A 27,323-nucleotide genomic window follows, 5' to 3' on the forward strand; every position below is an offset into this window, starting at 1 on the left:
ACTTTTTTTATTTTGTGTTTGATAACCAGGAAAGCATTCCTAATATACACAGTGAAAAAGTTTAGAATTTTAACCTAAAAAAAGTCTTCTCTTTCCAAATTAATTTCTTTATTATTGTAAAAATCTCTTGTAATTTCAGTCCATATATAATAGGATTGATTAAAGGAGGGATGACCATATTTTCAACTGACATCATCATATTAATAATGTGAGGCACATTTCCTTCTAACCTGCTATTGATAATTTCAAAACAGGAGGTGACCGAGAAACTGATGAAAATAATAATGTGTGGGAAGCAGGTCTGCAGAGCTTTTCTTCTGAAATCTTTTGAATTCTTTAAACAGACATCAAGTATTCTAACATATGAGTAGATTATGAAGAACAGTGGTGGAAATATGTTAAGACTTGAACTAAACAGTCCATAAGAATTGTTAGCAGATACATCTCCACAACTTAATTTAACAATTGAGTAAGTATTACAGTATATTCTGTTTAATTTAAATTTGCACAGCTGAAGTCGGTATGCTAGTAATGTTGATATGCAGTTTTGACAGGAGGGCAAAAACCAACAGAAACATATGAGCTTTTTCACAGTGGACATTTTTATAAGAGTTGCATATTGTAATGGTTTACATATGGAAACATATCTGTCATAGGCCATAGCTGATAACAGTGTGAACTCTGTACCAGCATAAATGTAAATCCAAAAGGCCTGAAACAGACAGGCGCCATAAGAAATAACCTGTTTCTCAGACAGAACATCACTCAGTAATTTAGGGAAAAGGCCAGTCGTTCCAAAGAGAGCATTGCAAAGTAAAGCAGCAATAAAGATGTACATCGGCTCATGGAGACGTTCGTTTGTGTAAATTACAGAAATGACAACAGAATTACTGCAAATTATTAGTATGAAAACTATGAGAGTAATTACAAAGTAAACATATCTATATTTCTCCAGCTCCACATGCCCATCCAAAGATAAATATGTAGCATTTGTAAAATCATCCATAAATTTTCTTGAAATAGCCCAAAAATGTCTAAAACTGGTTAGTCAGTGTAATCCGGTTGTGCTCACACCAGTGTTTTTATGTATTCAGTCAGGTGTCATAAAGTCCATGCATGAGAGTGAAGACACTGATTACAGTGAAGGTCTTGTAGCTGTACAGGCTGTGGTGAGCACAACAGCTTTGTGTGTCTATTTTTATATATTCTCTACTGGACAGATACATAGTCCTTAGCGGCTCTGATAACTGACTAATTAAGTACCCCGCCTCCCAATCAGAATTATTATTCTCCAAGTAGTAGCTCCACAAGTAATTTTTGTTGGTACAGATGCCAACATAATATGTACTATATAAAAATATAAAACAGAAAATGCACAAACAATCTACAAAAATGTGTGTGTGTGTGTGAGATATTATATATATATATATATATATATATATATATATATATATATATATACACATACGAAAAGCCTACTTTACTTTTAATGTTCTGTCACCTGGTGCCCTCTGTATTCATGCTGTCGTACTGTGTGACTTTTGACCATGGAGGACACTGTTACTATGGAGTACATCAACAGGGCTCCAAGGCAGGGGCTCACCTGTTCCTCTAAATCTCATGTATATTCCAATTCATTTGTTTGTATAAAGAAAGGTGGAGGACCATAGAGTAGGAATGCTGGAGTAGGCCCTCCTGATAGTCATTCCAGTTGTTGGTTGTTGTCACCATGAAATCGACAGTGGCAAGAGGTATCTGCAGATTATTTAATGAAACAGTGAAGGTCTAAGACATTTCTTTTAGCATCTGTGGTATGCACTTAAATTCAATTAAATTAATTATAAATCATTTTATATTAAATATGCTTGATCAGCCTGGCATGAGCAAGTTGGCCATGGGTATATTCATTGGCCTCTACAGTCTTCTGAACTTTCAATATTGTGATTATTTTGTAATATAATCAAACTTATTCAAAATACACTTTTGTTTGTCATTCTGTACAAATGTTTCACACTTGATTATAATAATACGGTTGCTTATGCATTTTTCAGACCTCCACATATCTCAGACAAAATTAGAGGTGATTGGATAAAACATCAAGAAATGGTAAGATGATATAACTTTTCAAGCTTTTTACAATTGTGGAGCAACTTTACCTTTTTTAAAGACTTAAATTGTCAGGCTACAGATGAACCATAACATTCAGAAATACTCTTTGCCAAAAGATGAATACAGTAAAGTCATTAACAGATTGTACATTTCAGAATTTGAAAGAAGAATGAATACATTTCAGTTGCAGCTATCGATTTGGCTTCCTCTGGTGGCTCATAAAATATAACACCTGATTGTGTGATAAAAATTTGTTCAAATCAAATTACACGATTTGATGAAAATTTAAGCAATTTACATATATTTGCAAGTTTTAAAGATCATTATTGATCCATCATTTCAAACAATTGTCATGTCTTTATTTAGATAGAAATAATGATATATTAGATTGCTGGTAGTACAGTAACCTATGCAAGAGCCAATTTAAGCAGATAGAGGCCAAATGTTAGAATTTTCTTCAGCTGATTATTTTCAATGTAAACATTAAAATTTGGGCACAATAAGACCATTGCTGACAGATTTATGGTCTCTGATGAATAAGCCTCTGAAGAATAAGCAATGCCGAACTGATTGATTCATAACTTGCAAAGATACCAAGTTCAAAAGACAAGATTTTATATCTAATTATTGGCCTTGAGACTTAACTGGATATTTTAAGGCCAAGCTTGAGACAATGCAATACAATTAAATAAATAAAAATGATAAAATCACTTCAAATCCTGATTTACATAAAAACAACAGAGTGTTTTAAGACTTGCAAAATTGTCAGGCTCGGTGGAACACATGATAAATATTGTAAAGCCTTTGAATGTGTGTATGTTTGAAGTAGTATTTTGCATTTCATGCTGGAGAATGTATTGCCATTCTTGACTCTGGCCAAGTGTGATAAAAAGAAACTTTGAATTGGCCCATGCTAAGCATTTGAAATGCTTGTTGAAGTTAAATAACTCTTTCCTTACATTGATTTTTTTTTTTAAATCACACAGTAGTAGAAAAATGTTGAAATATATTTCTGGCCAGTTATTATTAAGATAATAAAGATTGTATGAATTACTTGTGATAATGCAAGGACTAATACTTGAAAATAAATTTCAGACTCATCAGAATTTTTGCTCTCATGGTTCAGTTGATATTGCCCAATAAATGAAAAATTGTTCTATAGCACCACCACCTGGCAAAATGGGATCATTTAATTTGTCTAAGTAGTGAGGCGTTTTTTAGGCAGACCGTCCAAGTTTGTCCCTGGATGGCTTATGGTGTCTTCTCCCCAACCAGTTTTAAAGCAGAAAAAGAATACTAAGAAGACAAACTCTGGCCAAAATAAGAGGGGTCCATGTACCCATGATGCTTGGACCCCTAATGAGCATATATCCCAGATCTCTCAGACCTCTCTTAAATAAGACACACTCCTCCAAAATATTCTCTAATGGTTTTAATCATTAATTTGTGACGTATTGCTATGTATAGGTGTGTACTGATTTTTTTAAACAAAGTTTCACTTGTTAAACAATGTTGATGAAAATTACATAATTTAAGTGAAGGCCAGATACCTGTATATTCAAATATAAAGGGATATAAATATTTCTTCGCATGACTATATAGAGCTTTTAAAACATTATAAGCATATAAAGATGGAATATGAATTAAACCAATGGCCATGATGTTCAAAGAGCTTGCAATATTTGAAATACAAAGTCTATTTATGATTTCATCTGATTAAAGGAAAAGATCTCCATAACCCACAGATGCTCACAAACTAAGTCATAACAGAGTACATTTTACTGAGGATGAAGACTGATTATATGCTGTTAGCTGTTGATGAACAGTCAAAACATTTTCTGATGCTTTCAGGCTTTTTTGTCCAGAAAGCTCTGCTATCTATTGATGGTGTGTTTTCTTTATTGTCCATCTGGAGCAAAAACAATGGGTCTCATTCACCAACAAAATCTTGAGGGGAAACAAATCTTAAAACCCACTGATTTTACCATAGTTGTCTTATTTGAGATTCTTTCTTAGGTAAGCACAGAACTGACACACATTTCAAGAGCAAATTAAACATTAAACTTAGGAAGACTTTGGAAAATGAGACCCTTTCAGAATAATCTGTGTTTAGAGTTTCCGCATGAAATGTTATATCTGATATATTATTTAAAAGGTAAAGTTCTATAGAATGTATATTCAAATTTCAACATTGGCACAAAAAATATTAGTACGAAATAAAAGAACAATTTTCTTTTTGAAAAACAGGAAAACACTCTTATGTGCACACACAGTCAAACATTTTAGGATTTTAATTACATTTTCAGTCTCCTCTCCCAAATAACTTTCTTTATTGTTGTAAAAATCTTTTGTAGTTTCAGTCCATATATTATAGGTTCGATTAAAGGAGGGATGACTACATTTTCAACTGACATTATCATGGCAAAAATATGCAGCATATTTCCTTCTAACTTGCTGTTAATCACTTCAAAACATGAGGTAACAGTGAAACTGATGAAAATGATGAGGTGTGGTAAGCAGGTCTGTAGAGCTTTGCTTCTGAACTCTTGAATTCTTTAAACAGACATCAAGTATTCTAACATATGAGTAGATTACGAAGATCAGTGGTGTCCAAAGAAATTGCTAGCAGGTATGTTAGTATTAGTGATACACAGGTTTAGAAGTGTGTTTCTGGGAATTTTTGACCATTCTTCCAGAAGCGCATTTTTGCCAAACCCAGACTGGTCCATCAGATTTCCAGACAGAGAAGTGTGACTGGTCACTCCAGAGAACACGTCTCCACTGCTGTAGAGTCCAGTGGTGGTGCTTTACACCACTGCATTCCATGCTTTGCATTGCACTTGTTGATGTAAGGCTTGGATGCAGCTGCTCAGCCATGGAAACCAATTCCATGAAGCTCTCGATGTTGTTGCCTAATCTGAAGGCCACATGAAGATTGGAGGTTTGTAGCGATTGACTCTGCAGAAAGTTGGCGACCTCTGCACACTATGCACCTCAGCATCCGCTGACCCCACCCTGTCATTTTACGTGGCCGACAACTTCGTGGCTGAGTTGCTGTCGTTCCCAATCGCTTCCACTTTGTTATAATACCACTGACAGTTGATGGTGGAATTGTCACAAACTGCTTCACACAAGGGGCAGGAGTCAAGTGCAAGTTTAATTCCTGATGCAAGGTAGGTAATAACAAGCAGGGGGTCAGAAATCCAAAAAAGCAGGCCACAGAAAGCAGACAAATCCAGAGGGCAAATCCAAAAGAGTAGTCAAAAACAAACCAAGAGGCAAGGTCAAAACACCAGAAAACCAAATCATAAACATAAACGCTCAGAACTGTGGAAAAACCAAACAAGACTTCACAATGAGCACCTGCAAACGCAGGGTATATATACACAAGATGGCAGACTAGAGAGGTCAGAGGATCAAGAAATGCCTAGTATTCGGGAGACGGTGATCTCCTGTGGTGGGGAGGAGAATGGCAGGCAGCAGATGTGACACGAATATTTAGTAGAGAGGAAATTTCATGACTGGACTTTGCACAGGTGACGTTGCACAGGTGACATCCTATCAAGTTACCACACTAGAATTCATTGAGCTCCTGAGAGTGACCCATTCTTTCACTATTGTATGTAGAAGCAGTCTGCATGCCTAGGTGCTTGGTTTTATACACCTGTGGCCATGGAATTGATTGAAACACCTGAATTCAATTATTTGGATGGGTGAGTGAATATTTTTGGCAGTGTAGTGTAGCTCACTAATTCATGGATGTTTTCACATTTGCACTGTTCACAAATAAAAAAGGACTCAATAAACAACTTATCTACTCTTACTTTTTTCAAAATTTCTTTATTGATATTTTTGTATTGCAGTACATTATTTCATTAAGGGTTTTTATTTCTAATGTAGTTCAATTTATAATACTGTTCCAGATCAGCATTAACTCCTACTTCATTAATAGTGAGTTACCATGTTTCACATTATAGTACTATTCCTGATCATCATTAACTCCTAATTCATTAGTAATGAGTTACTGTGTGTTTCATATTATAATATTGTCCCCAATCATCTTTAACTCCTAGTTCTTTAACCGTAAGTTACCATGTATTTCACTTTATAATACTGTTCCTAATCATCATTAACTCCTAGTTTATTAATAGTGAGTTACCATGTGTTTCACTTCATAATACTTTTACTGATCATCATTAACTCCTAGTTCATTACTAGTGAATTATAAAGTGTTTCATATTATAATACTATCCCTGATCATCATTAACCCCTAGTTCCTTAATAGTGAATTACCATGTGTTTCACTTTATAATACTGTTCCTAAACATCATTACCTCCTAGTTAATTAATAGTGAGTAACTATGTGTTTCAGTTAATAATACTTTTCTAAAAAAAAAATAATACTTTTCTAAATCAGCATTAACACCTAGTTCATTAATAATGAGTTACCTTGTGTTTCACTTTATAGTAGTTTTAGAGTAGTTTTTACTCATGATTCAGAATTTTTATGTACCGTTGAGTGATGATTAATGATTATGTAACATATGACCAGTAAGCAGACACTCATGGTTATAAAACAGAGAAGAAGCTTTACTTTGGGATTCAGGCAGATATATATATATATATATATATATATATATATATATATATATATATATATATATATATAATATCATCGCCAATATGCAGGCATGAATCATTTCCAAAGTAAACCACAAGACACAGAAGGCAATCTAGGCAGGTCATGTGATAAAAACATACAGGTGAACACCATCAGTATTCAGGAGAACTTGAGAGGTGATAGGCCGCTGATGATCTTCCTGGAGTCAAGTGATGAGGTGGAGGACTCTGGGAAGTGTAGTTCATAGGCTGACTAGCTGAATACATGACAGATTAAAACATGTTCTGATGCCTCAGAGCCTTTTTGTTCAGAAACATTCGATGTTGCTGCTGGTGTGTCTCCTTCATTGTCTTCCAAAAAAAAATTTAATTCCAATGTTCCAACAACAAACAAATAGGTAACACTTTATTTGGATAGTCTGCTTTTAGACACTCTATATGGACAATTAACAAACCATCTACAGACTGTCAACAACCTGTCAAGAGACAGTCATCAACCAGTTTATCAATTGATTCTCAACCACATGTGCATATATCTTTATCTTTGTTTCAACAAACACATCATTAACTCAATCAATAGAATACATGTTGTTTATCAACTAAGAATGCAATTTAAGGTGTTAAGAAATTTTAATATGATTGTCATCAAAGGATTTACGGAGTCCATACAGACTGCAGGGTAATTTTAACAACTGTTCATTTATGTTTATAATTCATTATATTGTAAAGACTGAACACTGTGTAGTGTATTTCACACAGTCTGTCTGTACAGCTTTGTTGCAATATCAAGCAACTATCAGTAGGCATTCAACTAAATATCCTCTAACGGTCAACAAACATGTAAGTAGATCCCTGTTTCTATTCATGTGTGTTACATAATGTCACAGTTGATCATTTATACCGTACTACATGACAGCTTACTGAAAATCTACATATATGAATGTACTAGCAAAGCTTTGACAGCACTAGAAACAAAGTGATAGTCTATAGAATATCTACTAAATATCTACAGCTAGAGAGTAGACTATCCAAATAAAGCGAAAGCTTAAGCTAATGGGTCTCATTCACCAACACAAAGAGAAATGAATCTTCTTAAAACCCACTGATATATACCATAGTTGTCTTATTCGGGATTTTTCCTAAGGTAAGAACAGAACTGCCACACCTTCAAGAGCAAATTAAAGAATAAATTTAGGAAATGAGGCCTTTCAGAATATTCCGTGTTTTTAGTACAATATCTTGCATCTGCTATATCATTTAAAAAGTAAGGTAAACTTATATATATATATATATATATATATATATATATATATATATATATATATATATAACTTATATATGTACTTAATGTACAATCAAAATTGGCACAAAAATTGGCACAAAATTGGCACAAAAAGAAGTATATTAGTAAGATTTTTTTTTTTTATTTTGTGTTTGATAACCAGGAAAGTATTCCTAATATACACAGTGAAAAAGTTTAGAATTTTAACCTAAAAAAGTCTTCTCTTTCCAAATTAATTTCTTTATTATTGTAAAAATCTCTTGTAGTTTCAGTCCATATATAATAGGATTGATTAAAGGAGGGATGACCATATTTTCAACTGACATCATCATATTAATAATGTGAGGCACATTTCCTTCTAACCTGCTATTGATAATTTCAAAACAGGAGGTGACCGAGAAACTGATGAAAATAATAATGTGTGGGAAGCAGGTCTGCAGAGCTTTTCTTCTGAAATCTTTTGAATTCTTTAAACAGACATCAAGTATTCTAACATATGAGTAGATTATGAAGAACAGTGGTGGAAATATGTTAAGACTTGAACTAAACAGTCCATAAGAATTGTTAGCAGATACATCTCCACAACTTAATTTAACAATTGAGTAAGTATTACAGTATATTCTGTTTAATTTAAATTTACACAGCTGAAGTCTGTGTGCGAGTATAGTCGCAATGCAGTTTTGAAAGGAGGGCAAAAACCAACAGAAACATATGAGCTTTTTCACAGTGGACATTTTTATAAGAGTTGCATATTGTAATGGTTTACATATGGACACATATCTGTCATAGGCCATAGCTGATAACAGTGTGAACTCTGTACCAGCATAAATGTAAATCCAAAAGGCCTGAAACAGACAGGCGCCATAAGAAATAACCTGTTTCTCAGACAGAAAATCACTCAGTAATTTAGGGAAAAGGCCAGTCGTTCCAAAGAGAGCGTTGCAAAGTAAAGCAGCAATAAAGATGTACATTGGCTCATGGAGACGTTCGTTTGTGTAAATTACAGAAATGACAACAGAATTACAGCAAATTATCAGTATGAAAACTATGAGAGTAATTACAAAGTAAACATATCTATATTTCTCCAGCTCCACATGCCCTTCCAAAGATAAATATGTAGCATTTGTAAAATCATCCATAAATTTCCTTGAAGTAGCCTAAAAATGTCTAAAACTGGTTAGTCAGTGTAATCCGGTTGTGCTCACACCAGTGTTTTTATGTATTCAGCCAGGCATCATAAAGTCCATGCATGAGAGTGAAGATACAGTGAAGGTCTTGTAGCTGTACAGGCTGTGGTGAGCACAACAGCTTTGTGTGTCTATTTTTATGCATTCTCTACTGGACAGATACATAGTCCTTAGCGGTTCACTGACTAATTAACGGCCCGGTAAGTACCCCGCCTCCCAATCAGAATTATTATTCTCCAAGTAGTAGCTCCACAAGTCATTTTTGTTGGTACAGATGTCAACATAAAATAAAGTATATAAAAATATACACTAGGCAATGCACAAGAATATATATATATATATATATATATATATATATATATATATATATATATATATATGTGTGTGTGTGTGTGTGTGTATACATAAACATATTGTCGTGATATAGTTCTCCAAGTTTACATATTCTAATATTTTATTTCTGCATTAACATGGTAGTGCTTTCACCTCACATGGCACTGCTTCAGCCAATGCTTGGCATTGTTCACAGAACATTTGTGTGTGCCTGCTCAGTGGACTAGAAAAATCCAACAATAAAAATCCAAACAAGGCTTTTTGTACCTCAGTGATTGAGCATTCCTCAGTGTCATTCTGTGAGCTTGTATGGCCCACTGTTTCACTAATAAGTTGCTTCTTAGTATTTCCGCTTCCATACAATAACATCACCTACAGTTCACTGGACAAGCCAAGTAGGGCAGAAATGTGATGAGCTTACTGCTTGGAAACTCTCATCATGGTGTCTCATGACAGTGCCACTTTGAAAAACACAGAGCTCTTTATGACCCATTCTGCTGCCAGTTTTTGTCTGCGAAGGTCAAGGATGTGTCTGTTTCTCATTAAAACCCATGCACAACTCAAATACTTTATGTGAAAAATTACTATAAACTGATTCTGGAACTGCGGATAGCTTTATTTATTAGCACCATTTCCAAGACCTTGATATCAAGTACCATCAGGCCTGCCTCCACAGCTGCTCAGGAAGGCCCAAGGAAAAAAAAAAAACACCCTTTTGTTTCTGTAGGTAGGAAACAATGATCATGAAACCATGACCCTGTTTATGATTGACTCACTTCAGGATTCTATCATTCTAAAACTACCTTAGCTGAAAAATCACAATGTAACCCAACCTATATGGAGAATATTATCTCCTGATTGCAAAGACCATTGTATCTCCCTGGAATGTGGCTCCATCTCCACAGATAGCCCAGTAATTAACATGTCTGTAAACATTTCCCACAAATATAGTGTTGTGGCAGATATCTTTAGCTAAAACAATGTCAGAATCTCCACTTAATAGCCTCTTTGCACAATTGACCTTCTGTCAGCTGGTGCCCTCTGTGTTCATACTGTCACACTGTGTGACTTTTGACCATTGAGGACACTATTACTGTGGAGGAGTACATCAACAGGGCTCCAAGGCAGGGGCTCACCTGTTTCTTTAAATCTCATATATATTCCAATTCCAGTTAAAGGAAAAAGTTTCATTACACCATCAGTGCCTGGGTCTTTCATGATTGAGGTGGGAATCAATTCTTTGAAATCTGTCATCTAGACCTTCTCCTAAGTCTTCTCCCTGTCTTCCAGACTGCAGAATGCCTCTGCCATCTCACCTTTTATAGTTTATATCATTGGACAGAGGGACCCAGTTCATATTACAGGCTGTGACGATGCTTCGCCGAACTCCGTGAGGAGACACGAAGTCACCGGGTAGGTTGTAGCTGAATGGGTTTGAGGAATGGAGATGCAGGCTGAAGATGGACCGACTCGGAATGATTCCTTGCAAACACTGGCGTGATTTATTTACAAAAGTGAAAACACAAAAGAAAACTGTACAAACACAAAATAAACGATGGTTAAAATGTTGACCTGACTCAATAGCAGCACAGGTAAGTATAAGTAGTCTTAGGCCGCAAGGCCATAAGACTAAATTGTCTAGCTTTGCTCTACTCCTCAATCTCCTCACAATCTGAGGTGAGTATCTGAGCTAGCCTCCTCCCAGAACCTTTCCCTCACTTCTTATAGGGTTAGCCCCGCCCCTGCATTACCTGAGCTCTTCCATTCTCCTCAGCAGGGGTGTTGCTGTCCCACAAGTGTGGATTAAAAACAAGGATAAATAAAAGCACAACCGATATTACAAGGTCTCAAGATCCCATTACCGATAAAAGTGTCAAGCTGCAATATACACATTTGCTACGCTGTCTTACTCCACTTTCTGTGACATAGGCTACAGATATCACCCCTCTCATGAGCTAGCCGTGGGCCCTTCGGCACATTCGTGAGTGAGCTCTATCTGCTTAGCCTCCCTTTTGCTGCCTCTGCAAGGTAACTGTCAACAGGTGAGTATCACAGGTAGGTGTTCAGGTAAGTATTGCACAAACACACAATCTCTGGTGATGGGCAACGCATCTGCCTCATCACACACCCCCCCCCTTATCAACATCACAACTCATTGTGACGAGAGAGGAAGTCCGCAGTGGTGTTCTGCGCCCCCTTCCGGTAATGCACCTGAAATTTAAAGGGTTGTAGCGACAAATACCACCGTGTTATTCTAGCATTAGTGTCTTTCATCTTTGCCATCCACTGACACTTGGCCGGATTCGCAGTCAGTCCCGCCTTGCTGATTCGTCGCAGTACCTCGCTGACATGATACACATGCTCCTCCCAAGACTCACTGTAGATGACTACGTCATCGATGTAAGCTGCAGCAAACTCTTCTGTACCCTTCAGTAAACTGTCCATCAGCCTTTGGAACGTCGCAGCAGCTCCATGCAACCCGAAAGGCATTACAGAAAAATGGTATAATCCTGAAGGTACACGAAAAGCTGTAAGTTCCTTAGCCTCTAGACTTAAAGGAACTTGCCAATAACCCTTGCAAAGGTCTAGTGTTGACAGGAACTTTGCTTTGCCCAGTCTTTCGATCAGCTCATCCGCTCTCGGCATTGGATAAGGATCAAAAGCTGATACAGAGTTCAATTTAGAGAAATCGACACAAAATCTCAGTCCTCCATCCTTTTTTGGAACCAGAACCACTGGGCTGCACCATTCGCTGGTTGAAGGTTCTATCACCCCCATCTCGAGCATAGTCTCTACCTCCTTCTTCAGTTCTGGGATCAAACGCGCCGGTACTCTGCAGTTGGTCTGCCGGATTGGCTCACTTTTCAGCAGTCTGATGTTGTGCTGGATGTCGTCCGTCCTACCGGGGTCTGCTCTGAAGAGTCCTGAAGGGATGACTCTCTCCAGTTCCTCACGCTGTGTGATGTTGAGGTGAGACAAGTCAGGTGCTGAGCCGCTCTCATTGGCTGTTGGGAAGTACTGCTCTGTGGTTTCTTCTTCGTCCTGAACAGCTCGTACCCACAGTTGCTCTGAACTGTTGTGGTCTGCTTCATTCCATGCCTTCAGCATGTTGATGTGGAATGCTTGTGTCTTTTTCCTCCTATCGGGAAGAGATAACTCATAGGTCGTCTGATTGACCCTCCTGAGCACCTCATAAGGCCCGTGCCATTTTGCTAAAAGACTGGTATCCGATGTTGGCAGAAGAACCAGGGCTTTCTCGCCAGACTTGAGCACTCTGTTCCTTGCTGTGCGGTCATACCAAGTCTTTTGCCGGTGCTGTGCCTTCTCCATGTTGTCCCTCACAAGCTCTGTGATCTTTGACATTTTTTCTCTCATTTTGAGAACGTGTGAGAGAACATTCAGCTTTTGCACCGTGTCCTTGCCTTCCCAGGCCTCTTTCAGGACGTCTAACGGTCCTCTCACCTCTCTGCCATAGAGAAGCTGGAATGGTGAAAATCCCGTTGTGGCACCTCTCTGTATGCAAATAGGACATATGGGAGCCATGTGTCCCAATCTGCTCCAACCTCGGAGACAAAACGCCATAGCATGCACTTCAGGGTCTGGATGAAGCGTTCAGTTAGCCCATCAGTCTGAGGGTGGTATGGTGTGGTTCTGATACCCCTAACCCCCAGTAGTTTAAAAACATCAGTGAGCTGCCTGGATGTAAAATTAGACCCCTGATCCGTTAAAACTTCTTTTGGGATTCCTACCCGTGAAATAAGTTGGATTAAGGCGTTGACAATCTGCCTTGTCTTCACCTTTTTCAGTGCAAATGCCTCTGGGTACCTTGTTGCATAATCACATATTACTAGGATATAGCGGTTACCCCCACGACTTCTTGGAAGAGGTCCTGCTATGTCCATGGCAATATGTGAAAATGGAACGTCTACAATGGACAAGTTAATCATGGGAACCTTTCCTGCACTTTTTAAAGGGGCTGTAAGTTGGCATTCAGGACATGTTTTACAATATTCTACCACATCTTGGTATTGACGTGGCCAGTGAAACCTACTGACTATCCTACTTAGTGTTTTAATTGTCCCCATATGACCTGCCCAAGGCTCTGAGTGTGCCAGTTTGAGTACTTGCTGTCTTAAGTTTTTGGGGACTACAAGCTGTTCGTACTCGCCCTTGATCCTGTATAGAATGTTGTCTTTTAAAATGAACTGTTTGTCACCTTCAGCTGTGGCTTCAGTACATTTTAAAAACAAAGGTTTTAGCGTAGGGTCTTCCGCTTGCTGTTTGGCTATGTCAGATATTATCCCTGCTGCATCGAGTTCTAGTGGCATTACTTGCTCCTCTATGGTTGTACCTCTGACTTTTTCCTGCCTTCGAACAGCTTTAGATTTACGGTTTTTGGTGACTTCACAAAATGGTAGTTCCTTCAGTAATGCTACACTTTCTTGCCCTGCATTTTTAGTCTGTGCCCGGGTCATTACCATAGCTTCAGCATTATTCTGCTTCTGAATTAAGAGGTCTACCAGCACTGGTATGTCTCTGCCAAGGATTACATCATAGGGGGCTTCTTGCAAAATACCCACATTCAGTAAGTATATTTGACCATTAACCTCGATGTTAACCTCTGCTGTTGGGTAAATCTGCTCCCCCCCATGTATGCATTTAACTGTGAGCTCTCCTGTGTATTTTAACTGTGTCTCTGGGAGACAGTCAGCTAGCACTAATGTTTGGCTTGCACCAGTATCAAGTAGCGCTTTACGCTTTTTGCCTCCTACTTTGACTGTTAAAATCACATCTTTACTGAACTCTTTTGGTTTAAAACTCTCTTTCCCTGCAGGTGTATAACATAGCTAGTTAGTACTACTCTGAAGCTTAGGGCATGTGTTAGCTTTATGACCCATTTGATTACAGTTAAAACATTTGATAGTTTTATCTGGGCTGTATTTGATGTTACTAGTTCTGGCTTTAATTTTGTCTGAGCTTTGCCGGTAACCTTGCGTGGATGATCTAAAAACCTGGGGTTTAGAACCACTACCATAACCGTCCCCAAACTTACCGGGCTCACAGCTGTACCGTGGTGTGCTCAGATCTCCCAGCCGGAACTTTCCTTCTGCTTGTCTTGCTGCGATGTATGCTTCTGCGAGTGTGACTGCTTGATCTGTTGATGTTGGGCTGCATTCGATAATCCAGCTGCGGAGCTCAGGGTTCACCATCTTGAGATACTGTTCCATGATAATGGTGTCACCAATCTGCTCTTTGGTTTTTTCATGTGGCGTCATCCATTTCTCATACAGTCCCTTCAATCTGGTGTACAATTCCTTGGGTGTTTCATTCGCTCTCACAGCACCGTCTCTGAAACGCTGCCTATAAGTCTCTTTGTTAATTTCGTACTTTCTCAATACTGCACTCTTTACTTTCTGATAGTCACACGCATCCTCAGCATCCATTGCAACATAAGCCGCTCTTGCTTTGCCTTCTAACAAAGGAATCAGGTGAAGTGCCCAGCTCTCTACAGGCCATTGCGCAGCTTGTGCTAAGCGTTCAAATGTAGTCAGGAAGTGTTCGATGTCATCAGTCTCTTTCAAAGTAGGCATTCTGGGAGCTTGCCATACCATTTGCGCTGTAAATCGCTCCTGCTTCCACTGTCTTTGACTTTCCGCTGCCATTTGTGAAGTCCGTAAAATCCTTGGTTGAGGTTGCATTCTCTGCTCCTCGCTCCTCGCGCTGTCCAGACTCGCTGCAAGCTGGCTTTTCTGGACTTCTCCTTGTAAGAGTCCAAACTGATGCTGAAGTGATTGCCATCTTTGCTCCTGTCTTACCATTTCGCGGTGTATGAGCTCATCTTTACTCCTCTGTTCGGCAATGAAGCCCTGGAGTAACTCACAGACTTGCTCTAGGCTCACCGTTGTTCTGCCAGCGATGGACTCCGCTGATGTCATTGGCTGCCGCCATTGCTCTCTCGCACTCTCATTCTGCTCCTCCGCATGAGAGCTCGCTGCCACTTTCTTTGGAGGCATTTTTTTTTCCAGATATGCCTCAGAACTACACCAAAAGTCCTTTATGTACAGTTTCCTCAATCCTTTGTCACGCCGTTCATGGTCTACATGCTCGCCGCCATGTTTGTTTGTTTTTTTTTTTTCCGACTCCAGTTCTTCAGTGTTGTCTTTTCGCCATAGCTGTGCTCATTACAGCCATCACAGTGTGAATCGCTGCGGCCATTTGTAGAAATCTTACTCTGCTGTTGTCCTTATATGACGACTGTCAAGGGAAACAGACACCGCTGCCACCATAATGTGACGATGTTTCGCCGAACTCCGTGAGGAGACACGAAGTCACCGGGTAGGTTGTAGCTGAATGGGTTTGAGGAATGGAGATGCAGGCTGAAGATGGACTGACTTGGAATGATTCCTTGCAAACACTGGCGTGATTTATTTACAAAAGTGAAAACACAAAAGAAAACTGTACAAACACAAAATAAACGATGGTTAAAATGTTGACCTGACTCAATAGCAGCACAGGTAAGTATAAGTAGTCTTAGGCCGCAAGGCCATAAGACTAAATTGTCTAGCTTTGCTCTACTCCTCAATCTCCTCACAATCTGAGGTGAGTATCTGAGCTAGCCTCCTCCCAGAACCTTTCCCTCACTTCTTATAGGGTTAGCCCCGCCCGTGCATTACCTGAGCTCTTCCATTCTCCTCAGCAGGGGTGTTGCTGTCCCACAAGTGTGGATTAAAAACAAGGAAAATAAAAGCACAACCGATATTACAAGGTCTCAAGATCCCATTACCGATAAAAGTGTCAAGCTGCAATATACACATTTGCTACGCTGTCTTACTCCACTTTCTGTGACATAGGCTACAGATATCACCCCTCTCATGAGCTAGCCGTGGGCCCTTCGGCACATTCGTGAGTGAGCTCTATCTGCTTAGCCTCCCTTTTGCTGCCTCTGCAAGGTAACTGTCAACAGGTGAGTATCACAGGTAGGTGTTCAGGTAAGTATTGCACAAACACACAATCTCTGGTGATGGGCAACGCATCTGCCTCATCACACACCCCCCCCCTTATCAACATCACAACTCATTGTGACGAGAGAGGAAGTCCGCAGTGGTGTTCTGCGCCCCCTTCCGGTAATGCACCTGAAATTTAAAGGGTTGTAGCGACAAATACCACCGTGTTATTCTAGCATTAGTGTCTTTCATCTTTGCCATCCACTGACACTTGGCCGGATTCGCAGTCAGTCCCGCCTTGCTGATTCGTCGCAGTACCTCGCTGACATGATACACATGCTCCTCCCAAGACTCACTGTAGATGACTACGTCATCGATGTAAGCTGCAGCAAACTCTTCTGTACCCTTCAGTAAACTGTCCATCAGCCTTTGGAACGTCGCAGCAGCTCCATGCAACCCGAAAGGCATTACAGAAAAATGGTATAATCCTGAAGGTACACGAAAAGCTGTAAGTTCCTTAGCCTCTAGACTTAAAGGAACTTGCCAATAACCCTTGCAAAGGTCTAGTGTTGACAGGAACTTTGCTTTGCCCAGTCTTTCGATCAGCTCATCCGCTCTCGGCATTGGATAAGGATCAAAAGCTGATACAGAGTTCAATTTAGAGAAATCGACACAAAATCTCAGTCCTCCATCCTTTTTTGGAACCAGAACCACTGGGCTGCACCATTCGCTGGTTGAAGGTTCTATCACCCCCATCTCGAGCATAGTCTCTACCTCCTTCTTCAGTTCTGGGATCAAACGCGCCGGTACTCTGCAGTTGGTCTGCCGGATTGGCTCACTTTTCAGCAGTCTGATGTTGTGCTGGATGTCGTCCGTCCTACCGGGGTCTGCTCTGAAGAGTCCTGAAGGGATGACTCTCTCCAGTTCCTCACGCTGTGTGATGTTGAGGTGAGACAAGTCAGGTGCTGAGCCGCTCTCATTGGCTGTTGGGAAGTACTGCTCTGTGGTTTCTTCTTCGTCCTGAACAGCTCGTACCCACAGTTGCTCTGAACTGTTGTGGTCTGCTTCATTCCATGCCTTCAGCATGTTGATGTGGAATGCTTGTGTCTTTTTCCTCCTATCGGGAAGAGATAACTCATAGGTCGTCTGATTGACCCTCCTGAGCACCTCATAAGGCCCGTGCCATTTTGCTAAAAGACTGGTATCCGATGTTGGCAGAAGAACCAGGGCTTTCTCGCCAGACTTGAGCACTCTGTTCCTTGCTGTGCGGTCATACCAAGTCTTTTGCCGGTGCTGTGCCTTCTCCATGTTGTCCCTCACAAGCTCTGTGATCTTTGACATTTTTTCTCTCATTTTGAGAACGTGTGAGAGAACATTCAGCTTTTGCACCGTGTCCTTGCCTTCCCAGGCCTCTTTCAGGACGTCTAACGGTCCTCTCACCTCTCTGCCATAGAGAAGCTGGAATGGTGAAAATCCCGTTGTGGCACCTCTCTGTATGCAAATAGGACATATGGGAGCCATGTGTCCCAATCTGCTCCAACCTCGGAGACAAAACGCCATAGCATGCACTTCAGGGTCTGGATGAAGCGTTCAGTTAGCCCATCAGTCTGAGGGTGGTATGGTGTGGTTCTGATACCCCTAACCCCCAGTAGTTTAAAAACATCAGTGAGCTGCCTGGATGTAAAATTAGACCCCTGATCCGTTAAAACTTCTTTTGGGATTCCTACCCGTGAAATAAGTTGGATTAAGGCGTTGACAATCTGCCTTGTCTTCACCTTTTTCAGTGCAAATGCCTCTGGGTACCTTGTTGCATAATCACATATTACTAGGATATAGCGGTTACCCCCACGACTTCTTGGAAGAGGTCCTGCTATGTCCATGGCAATATGTGAAAATGGAACGTCTACAATGGACAAGTTAATCATGGGAACCTTTCCTGCACTTTTTAAAGGGGCTGTAAGTTGGCATTCAGGACATGTTTTACAATATTCTACCACATCTTGGTATTGACGTGGCCAGTGAAACCTACTGACTATCCTACTTAGTGTTTTAATTGTCCCCATATGACCTGCCCAAGGCTCTGAGTGTGCCAGTTTGAGTACTTGCTGTCTTAAGTTTTTGGGGACTACAAGCTGTTCGTACTCGCCCTTGATCCTGTATAGAATGTTGTCTTTTAAAATGAACTGTTTGTCACCTTCAGCTGTGGCTTCAGTACATTTTAAAAACAAAGGTTTTAGCGTAGGGTCTTCCGCTTGCTGTTTGGCTATGTCAGATATTATCCCTGCTGCATCGAGTTCTAGTGGCATTACTTGCTCCTCTATGGTTGTACCTCTGACTTTTTCCTGCCTTCGAACAGCTTTAGATTTACGGTTTTTGGTGACTTCACAAAATGGTAGTTCCTTCAGTAATGCTACACTTTCTTGCCCTGCATTTTTAGTCTGTGCCCGGGTCATTACCATAGCTTCAGCATTATTCTGCTTCTGAATTAAGAGGTCTACCAGCACTGGTATGTCTCTGCCAAGGATTACATCATAGGGGGCTTCTTGCAAAATACCCACATTCAGTAAGTATATTTGACCATTAACCTCGATGTTAACCTCTGCTGTTGGGTAAATCTGCTCCCCCCCATGTATGCATTTAACTGTGAGCTCTCCTGTGTATTTTAACTGTGTCTCTGGGAGACAGTCAGCTAGCACTAATGTTTGGCTTGCACCAGTATCAAGTAGCGCTTTACGCTTTTTGCCTCCTACTTTGACTGTTAAAATCACATCTTTACTGAACTCTTTTGGTTTAAAACTCTCTTTCCCTGCAGGTGTATAACATAGCTAGTTAGTACTACTCTGAAGCTTAGGGCATGTGTTAGCTTTATGACCCATTTGATTACAGTTAAAACATTTGATAGTTTTATCTGGGCTGTATTTGATGTTACTAGTTCTGGCTTTAATTTTGTCTGAGCTTTGCCGGTAACCTTGCGTGGATGATCTAAAAACCTGGGGTTTAGAACCACTACCATAACCGTCCCCAAACTTACCGGGCTCACAGCTGTACCGTGGTGTGCTCAGATCTCCCAGCCGGAACTTTCCTTCTGCTTGTCTTGCTGCGATGTATGCTTCTGCGAGTGTGACTGCTTGATCTGTTGATGTTGGGCTGCATTCGATAATCCAGCTGCGGAGCTCAGGGTTCACCATCTTGAGATACTGTTCCATGATAATGGTGTCACCAATCTGCTCTTTGGTTTTTTCATGTGGCGTCATCCATTTCTCATACAGTCCCTTCAATCTGGTGTACAATTCCTTGGGTGTTTCATTCGCTCTCACAGCACCGTCTCTGAAACGCTGCCTATAAGTCTCTTTGTTAATTTCGTACTTTCTCAATACTGCACTCTTTACTTTCTGATAGTCACACGCATCCTCAGCATCCATTGCAACATAAGCCGCTCTTGCTTTGCCTTCTAACAAAGGAATCAGGTGAAGTGCCCAGCTCTCTACAGGCCATTGCGCAGCTTGTGCTAAGCGTTCAAATGTAGTCAGGAAGTGTTCGATGTCATCAGTCTCTTTCAAAGTAGGCATTCTGGGAGCTTGCCATACCATTTGCGCTGTAAATCGCTCCTGCTTCCACTGTCTTTGACTTTCCGCTGCCATTTGTGAAGTCCGTAAAATCCTTGGTTGAGGTTGCATTCTCTGCTCCTCGCTCCTCGCGCTGTCCAGACTCGCTGCAAGCTGGCTTTTCTGGACTTCTCCTTGTAAGAGTCCAAACTGATGCTGAAGTGATTGCCATCTTTGCTCCTGTCTTACCATTTCGCGGTGTATGAGCTCATCTTTACTCCTCTGTTCGGCAATGAAGCCCTGGAGTAACTCACAGACTTGCTCTAGGCTCACCGTTGTTCTGCCAGCGATGGACTCCGCTGATGTCATTGGCTGCCGCCATTGCTCTCTCGCACTCTCATTCTGCTCCTCCGCATGAGAGCTCGCTGCCACTTTCTTTGGAGGCATTTTTTTTTCCAGATATGCCTCAGAACTACACCAAAAGTCCTTTATGTACAGTTTCCTCAATCCTTTGTCACGCCGTTCATGGTCTACATGCTCGCCGCCATGTTTGTTTGTTTTTTTTTTTTCCGACTCCAGTTCTTCAGTGTTGTCTTTTCGCCATAGCTGTGCTCATTACAGCCATCACAGTGTGAATCGCTGCGGCCATTTGTAGAAATCTTACTCTGCTGTTGTCCTTATATGACGACTGTCAAGGGAAACAGACACCGCTGCCACCATAATGTGACGATGTTTCGCCGAACTCCGTGAGGAGACACGAAGTCACCGGGTAGGTTGTAGCTGAATGGGTTTGAGGAATGGAGATGCAGGCTGAAGATGGACTGACTTGGAATGATTCCTTGCAAACACTGGCGTGATTTATTTACAAAAGTGAAAACACAAAAGAAAACTGTACAAACACAAAATAAACGATGGTTAAAATGTTGACCTGACTCAATAGCAGCACAGGTAAGTATAAGTAGTCTTAGGCCGCAAGGCCATAAGACTAAATTGTCTAGCTTTGCTCTACTCCTCAATCTCCTCACAATCTGAGGTGAGTATCTGAGCTAGCCTCCTCCCAGAACCTTTCCCTCACTTCTTATAGGGTTAGCCCCGCCCGTGCATTACCTGAGCTCTTCCATTCTCCTCAGCAGGGGTGTTGCTGTCCCACAAGTGTGGATTAAAAACAAGGAAAATAAAAGCACAACCGATATTACAAGGTCTCAAGATCCCATTACCGATAAAAGTGTCAAGCTGCAATATACACATTTGCTACGCTGTCTTACTCCACTTTCTGTGACATAGGCTACAGATATCACCCCTCTCATGAGCTAGCCGTGGGCCCTTCGGCACATTCGTGAGTGAGCTCTATCTGCTTAGCCTCCCTTTTGCTGCCTCTGCAAGGTAACTGTCAACAGGTGAGTATCACAGGTAGGTGTTCAGGTAAGTATTGCACACACACACAATCTCTAGTGATGGGCAATGCATCTGCCTCATCACACAGGCATGGATCGATTTTGTTTGTTAGGGCCAGCCTCATCTCCAGACACGATCCCACATCCAATGAAGAGGTGGAGGTGGAACCAGGAACCTGATCGGTACCTCTATAATTAGGCCCTCCTGGTCGTCATTCCAGTTGTTATGTTGCAGACTTGTCACCAGTGGTGTTTGGCATGTAGGTGAAATAGATGCATCTTCATCTTCATTGTCATTACCTACTCAGTCCAGATAGAATCGGAGTAGCAGTCCCAGGCCAACTTGGAGATATAATTCCTCCAGCGGGTCCTAGGACGACCCCAGGGTCTTGTCTCGGTAGGCCGTGCCTGGTACATCCCCCACCGGGAGTCATCCAGGGGGCACCCGGATCAGATGCCCAAACCATCTCAGCTGGCTCCTCTCAATGCGGAGATGTAGTGGCTCTACAACAAGCTCCTCCCGAATGGCTGAGCTCGTCACCCTATCAAGTAGAGTGTCGCCTGCCACCCAGTGAAGAAAGGTCATTTCCACCCCTTGTATTCATTTATTTTTTTGTATCTTTTTCTTTTGGTCATTACCCACAGCTCATGACCATAGATGAGGGTCGGGATGTAGACTGACCAGTAAACAGAGAGCTTTACCTTATGGCTCAGCTTCCTCTTCACCAATACAGTCTGGTACAGTGACTGCATTACTGCTGCCGCCTGTCCCAGCCTATGGCCGATCTCACCATCTCTTCCCATCACTCGTGAACAAGACCCCAAGATACTTAAACTCCTCCACCTGCGGCAGGTCTTTTCCCCTTACCTGGAGTGGGCATGCCATCCTTTTCCAGGCTAAGACCATGGACTTAGACTTGGAGGTGCTGATCCACATACCTACTGCTTCACACTCAGCTGCAAACCCCTCCAGTGAGCACTGGAGGCAACCATGTGATCCACCCAAAAGAACATCTTCATCTGTAAATAGCAGAGATGCCACCCTCCAGCCTCCACATATAAGGCCCTCCTGACCCCAGCTAGGCCCTGACACTCTGTCCATGAATATCATGAACAGGAGTGGAGACAGGGCACAACCCTGGCAGAATCCATTGCTAACGCTGAAAGAGTCTGACTTAATGCCGAGTATACAAACACAGCTCTCACTCCAGGAGTACAGAGATTGAATGGGCCAGAATAGTAGCCCCAGGACCCCATGCTTCCAAAGGACCTCCCACAAGATATATTGGGGAACTTGGTCTTAAGCCTTCTACAAGTTCAAAAACACATGTAGACTGCCCCCTCAACAATCTGTGAGAGGTTGAAAAGCTGGCCCAACGGCCAGGACAGAATCCGACAAATTCTGATGAATAAAAGCCTCTGAAGTATAAGCAATGCTGAACTGATCGATTCATAACTTGCAAAGATACCAAGCTGAAAAGATAAGATTTTATACATAATTATTGGCCTTAAGATTTAACTGGATATTTTAAGGCCAAGCTTGAGACAATGCAATACAATTAAATAAATAAAAATGATAAAATCACTTTTCAAATCCTGATTTACAGAAAAACAACACAGAGTTTTTTAAGACTTGCAAAATTGTCAGGCTTGGGGGAACCCATGATAAATATTGTAAAAATAAATATTGTAAAGCCTTTGAGAAGTGTGTATGTTTGAAGTAGTATTTTGCTTTTAATGCTGGAGAATGTATTGCTGTTTCTGTGGCCAAGTGTGTTTGGGTCAATAGAAAGAAACATTGAATTGGCCAATGGTAAGCGCTTGAAATGTTTGTTGAAGTTAAATAACTCCTTCATTACATTGAACAGTTTGATATTTTGAAAAAATCACAGACTAGTAGAAAAATGTTGAAATATATTTCTGGGCAGCTATCTCAAGATAATAAAGATTGTATGAATTATTTGTGATAATGCAAGGACTAATACCTGAAAATAAATTTCATATTCATCAGAATTTTTGTTCTCATGGTTCAGTACATATGGCCAATAAATGAAAAATTGTTCTATAGCACCACCACCTGGGCAAATGGGATAATTTCATTTGCCTGAGTAGTGGGGAGGCTTTCGGGCAGACCCTCCAAGTTTGGTCCCTGGATGGCTTATGGTGTCTTTTCCCCAACCAGTTTTAGAGCAAAAAAAGAATACTAAGAAGAAGAACCTATGGTGCTTGGATCCCTAACTAGCATGGATCCCAGATCTCTCAGACCTCTTTTAAATTAGACACACTCCTCTAAAATATTCTATACTGGTGTTTTAATCATCAGTTTGTGAAGTATTGCTATATATAGGTGTGTACAGATTTTTTTAACAAAGTTTCACTTGTTAAATTGTCATTTTTATCAGCATTGTTTAAGTGAAGACCAGATACCTGTATGAACAAATTTAAAGGGATGTATACACTTATTCACATGACTATATACAGCTTTTAAAACATTATAAGCATATAAAGATGGAATATGAAGAAAACCAAAGGCCATGATGTTCAAAGAGTTTATAATATTTGAAATACAAAGAATAATGTCATTGCCAGAGACTATATATGATTTCACCTGATTAAAACAAAATATCTCCATAACACACAGATGCTCACAAACTAAGTTATTACAGAGTATTATTATTAATTGCTCTTAGGTGTTGATGAACAGTCAAAACATTTTCTGATGCTTTCAGGCTTTTTTGTCCTGAAAGCTCTGCTATCTATTGATGGTGTGTTTTCTTTATTGTCCATCTGGAGCAAAAAACAATGGGTCTCATTCACCAACAAAATCTTAAGGGGAAACAAATCTTCTTAAAACCCACTGATTTTACCATAGTTGTCTTATTTGGGATTCTTTCTTAGGTAAGCACAGAACTGATACACATTGAAGAGCAACATTTAACATTAAACTTAGGAAAACCCTGGAAAATGAGGCCCTTTCAGAATAATCTGTGATTACAGTTTCAGTACAATATTTTGCATCTGACATATTATTTTAAAGCTAATGTGAAGTTATACAGAATGTACAGTCAAATTCCAACATTGGCACATAAAAAAATTAGTAAGAAATAAAAATAAATAAATAAAATAAATAAAATACATTTTCTTTTTGAAATACATGAAAGCACTCTTATATGCACACACAGTCAAACATTTTAGGATTTTAATTACATTTTCAGTCTCCTCTCCCAAATTATTTTCTTTATTATTGTAAAAATCTTTTGTAGTTTCAGTCCATATATTATGGGATTGATTAAAGGAGGGATGACCAGATTTTCAACTGACATTATCATGGCAAAAATATGCGGCATATTTCCTTCTAATCTGCTGTTAATCACTTCAAAACAGGAGGTAACAGTGAAACTGATGAAAATGATGAGGTGTGGTAAGCAGGTCTGCAGAGCTTTGCTTCTAAACTCTTTTGAATTCCTTAAACAGACATCAAGTATTCTAACATATGAGTAGATTACGAAGATCAGTGGTGGAAATGCATTAACAATTAAACTATAGAGTCCAAAAGAATTGTTAGCAGTCACATCTCCACAACTTAATTTAACGATTGAGTAATTATTACAGTATATTCTGTTTAATTTAAATTTACACAGCTGAAGTCGGTACGTTAGTATTAGTGATATGCTATTTTGGCAGGAAGGAAAAAAACAACAGAAAAATAAGAGCTTTTTAACAGTGGATATTTTTATAAGAGTGGCATATTGTAAGGGTTTACATATGGACACATATCTGTCATAGGCCATGGCTGATAATAGTGTAAACTCTAATGCAAAATATGTATAAATCCAATAGGCCTGAAACAGACAGGCTCCAAAAGAAATAACCTGTTTTTCTGAAAGAAAGTCACTCAGTAATTTAGGGTAAAGGCCAGTCGTTCCAAAGAGAGCACTGCAAAGTAAAGCAGCAATAAAGATGTACATCGGCTCATGGAGACATTTGTTTGTGTAAATAACATAAATGACAACAGTATTACAGCAAATTATCAGTAGATAAACTGAAAGAGAAATTACAAAGTATACATATCTATATTTCTCCAACTCCACATGCCCTTCCAAAGACAAATATGTAACATTAGTAGAATAATCCATCAATGTCCATGAAGTCATGAAATAGCCTTAAAAAAAACTAAAGGTTAGTCAGTGTAATCTTGTCATGCTCACACCAGTATTCTAGGTCTTCATTCAGGCATCATAAACTTTATAAATGAGAGTGAAGATACTGAGCACAATGAAGATTCTATATCTGCACAGGCTGTGATGAGGACAACAGCTTTGTGTGTCTATATTTATATATTCTCTACTGGACATATACAAATTCCTTAGTGGTTCACTGACTAATTAACGGACTAGTACATCTATGCTGCCTCTCTGACTGTTGTTATAAAATAGACAACACATCTAGAAGAATGTGCAATAGGAGTTATTACAGACACAATCAAGTACTGAAATACTGAGGTTCATACATTATATTGCCATAAGTATTCACTCACGCATCCAAATCATTGAATTCAGGTGTTCTAATCACTTCTATGGCACAGGTGTATAAAACCAAGCCCCTAGGCCTGCAGACTGCTTCAACAAACATTAGTGGAAGAGTCGCTCTCAGGAGCTCAGTGAATTCCAGCGTGGTACTGTCTGTGGGGATTACAAAGTGGGATAACAAAGTGGAAGCTATTGCGAATGACAGCAACTCAGCCATGAAGTGGTCGGCCACGTAAAATGACAGTGTGGGGTCAGCAGATGCTGAGGCACATAGTGCACAGAGGTCGCCAACGTTCTGCAGAGTCGATCGCTACAGACCTCCAAACTACATGTTGCCTTCAGATTAGCTCAAGAACAATGCATGGAGAACTTCGTGGAATGAGTTTCTAAGGCTGAGCAGCTGCATCCAAACTTCACATCACCAAGTGCAATGCAAAGCATGAAATGCAGTGGTGTAAAGCACTGCTACAGGACTCTCAAGCAGTGGAGACATGTTCTCTGGAGTGACCAATCATGGTTCTCCATCTGGCAATCCAATGGATGAGTCTGGGTTTGGCGGTTGCCAGGAGAACCATACTTGTCTGACTGCATTGTGCCGAGTGTAAAGTTTGGTGGAGGGGGGGGTTATGGTGTGGGGTTGTTTTTCAGGACTTGGGCTTGGCCTCTTAGTTCCAGTGAAATTAACTCTTAATGCTTCAGCAGCAAGAGGTTTTGGACAATTTCATGCTCCCAACTTTGTGGGAACAGTTTGGGGACGGCCCCTTCCTGCTCCTACATGACTGCGCACCAGTGCACAAAACAAGGTCCATAAAGACATGGAAGAGCGAGTTTGGTGTGGAAGAACATGACTGGCCTTCACCTCAGCCTGATAGAATTCTCATCCGAACTACAATGAAGACTGCAAGCCAGGTCTTCTCGTCCAACATCAGTGCCTGAGATCACAAATGTGCTTCTGGAAGAATGGTTAAAAATTCCCATAAACACACTCCTAACCCTTGTGGAAAGCCTTCCCAGAAGAGTTTAAGCTGTTATAGCTGCAAAGGGTGGGCCAACATCATATTAAACCCTATATAGTGTAGCTGGGTAAGGGTTCAGGGAGGGCACTTTCAGAGGTTTGTAGCTTAGTGACAGTTCTGTTTACTTTCTTCTGTCTTCTTAACTTTCTGGATTTCCTGTCTTTGGGGAGTTGTGCAAAGGGAAGTGTATACAGTGGGTTATCTGTTATAGCTGTTTGCCTTGCAGTATAATTACTGCTATTACCTCCACTGCCTCTGTTTCTGCAGGACATCTATAAGCTAAAGGACATATGTATGTAATACATTCCATCACACCAACTGTAAGACTGTAAGTAAGTCTTCAATCTCCAACCAGTAGCTCAGT

At 40.3% G+C, this 27,323-nt stretch overlaps 3 protein-coding genes across 3 annotated transcripts; all 3 read right to left on the bottom strand.

Moving 5' to 3' along the window:
- Window positions 1-61: 61 nt before the first annotated feature.
- Window positions 62-1,006, bottom strand: LOC108438430 (putative gustatory receptor clone PTE03). The gene has a single exon (XM_017716221.1). The coding sequence runs from the start codon at window positions 1,004-1,006 to the stop codon at window positions 62-64; it is 945 nt and encodes a 314-aa protein (XP_017571710.1).
- A 7,208-nt stretch (window positions 1,007-8,214) lies between these two features.
- Window positions 8,215-9,150, bottom strand: LOC108438431 (putative gustatory receptor clone PTE03). Its single transcript, XM_017716222.1, has one exon. It carries the CDS (start codon window positions 9,148-9,150, stop codon window positions 8,215-8,217), a length of 936 nt encoding a protein of 311 aa, XP_017571711.1.
- A 15,467-nt stretch (window positions 9,151-24,617) lies between these two features.
- Window positions 24,618-25,550, bottom strand: LOC108438432 (putative gustatory receptor clone PTE03). Its single transcript, XM_017716223.1, has one exon. It carries the CDS (start codon window positions 25,548-25,550, stop codon window positions 24,618-24,620), a length of 933 nt encoding a protein of 310 aa, XP_017571712.1.
- Between the last annotated feature and the right edge of the window lie 1,773 nt (window positions 25,551-27,323).

Source organism: Pygocentrus nattereri, chromosome 27 (genome assembly GCF_015220715.1).
Source record: "Pygocentrus nattereri isolate fPygNat1 chromosome 27, fPygNat1.pri, whole genome shotgun sequence".
Taxonomy (NCBI): domain Eukaryota; kingdom Metazoa; phylum Chordata; class Actinopteri; order Characiformes; family Serrasalmidae; genus Pygocentrus; species Pygocentrus nattereri.

Excerpts from the sequence above, each read along its gene's own strand:
- LOC108438431 (XM_017716222.1), bottom strand. The coding sequence starts at position 9,150 with ATGGATGATTTTACAAATGCTACATATTTATCTTTGGAAGGGCATGTG.
- LOC108438430 (XM_017716221.1), bottom strand. The coding sequence starts at position 1,006 with ATGGATGATTTTACAAATGCTACATATTTATCTTTGGATGGGCATGTG.
- LOC108438432 (XM_017716223.1), bottom strand. The coding sequence starts at position 25,550 with ATGGATTATTCTACTAATGTTACATATTTGTCTTTGGAAGGGCATGTG.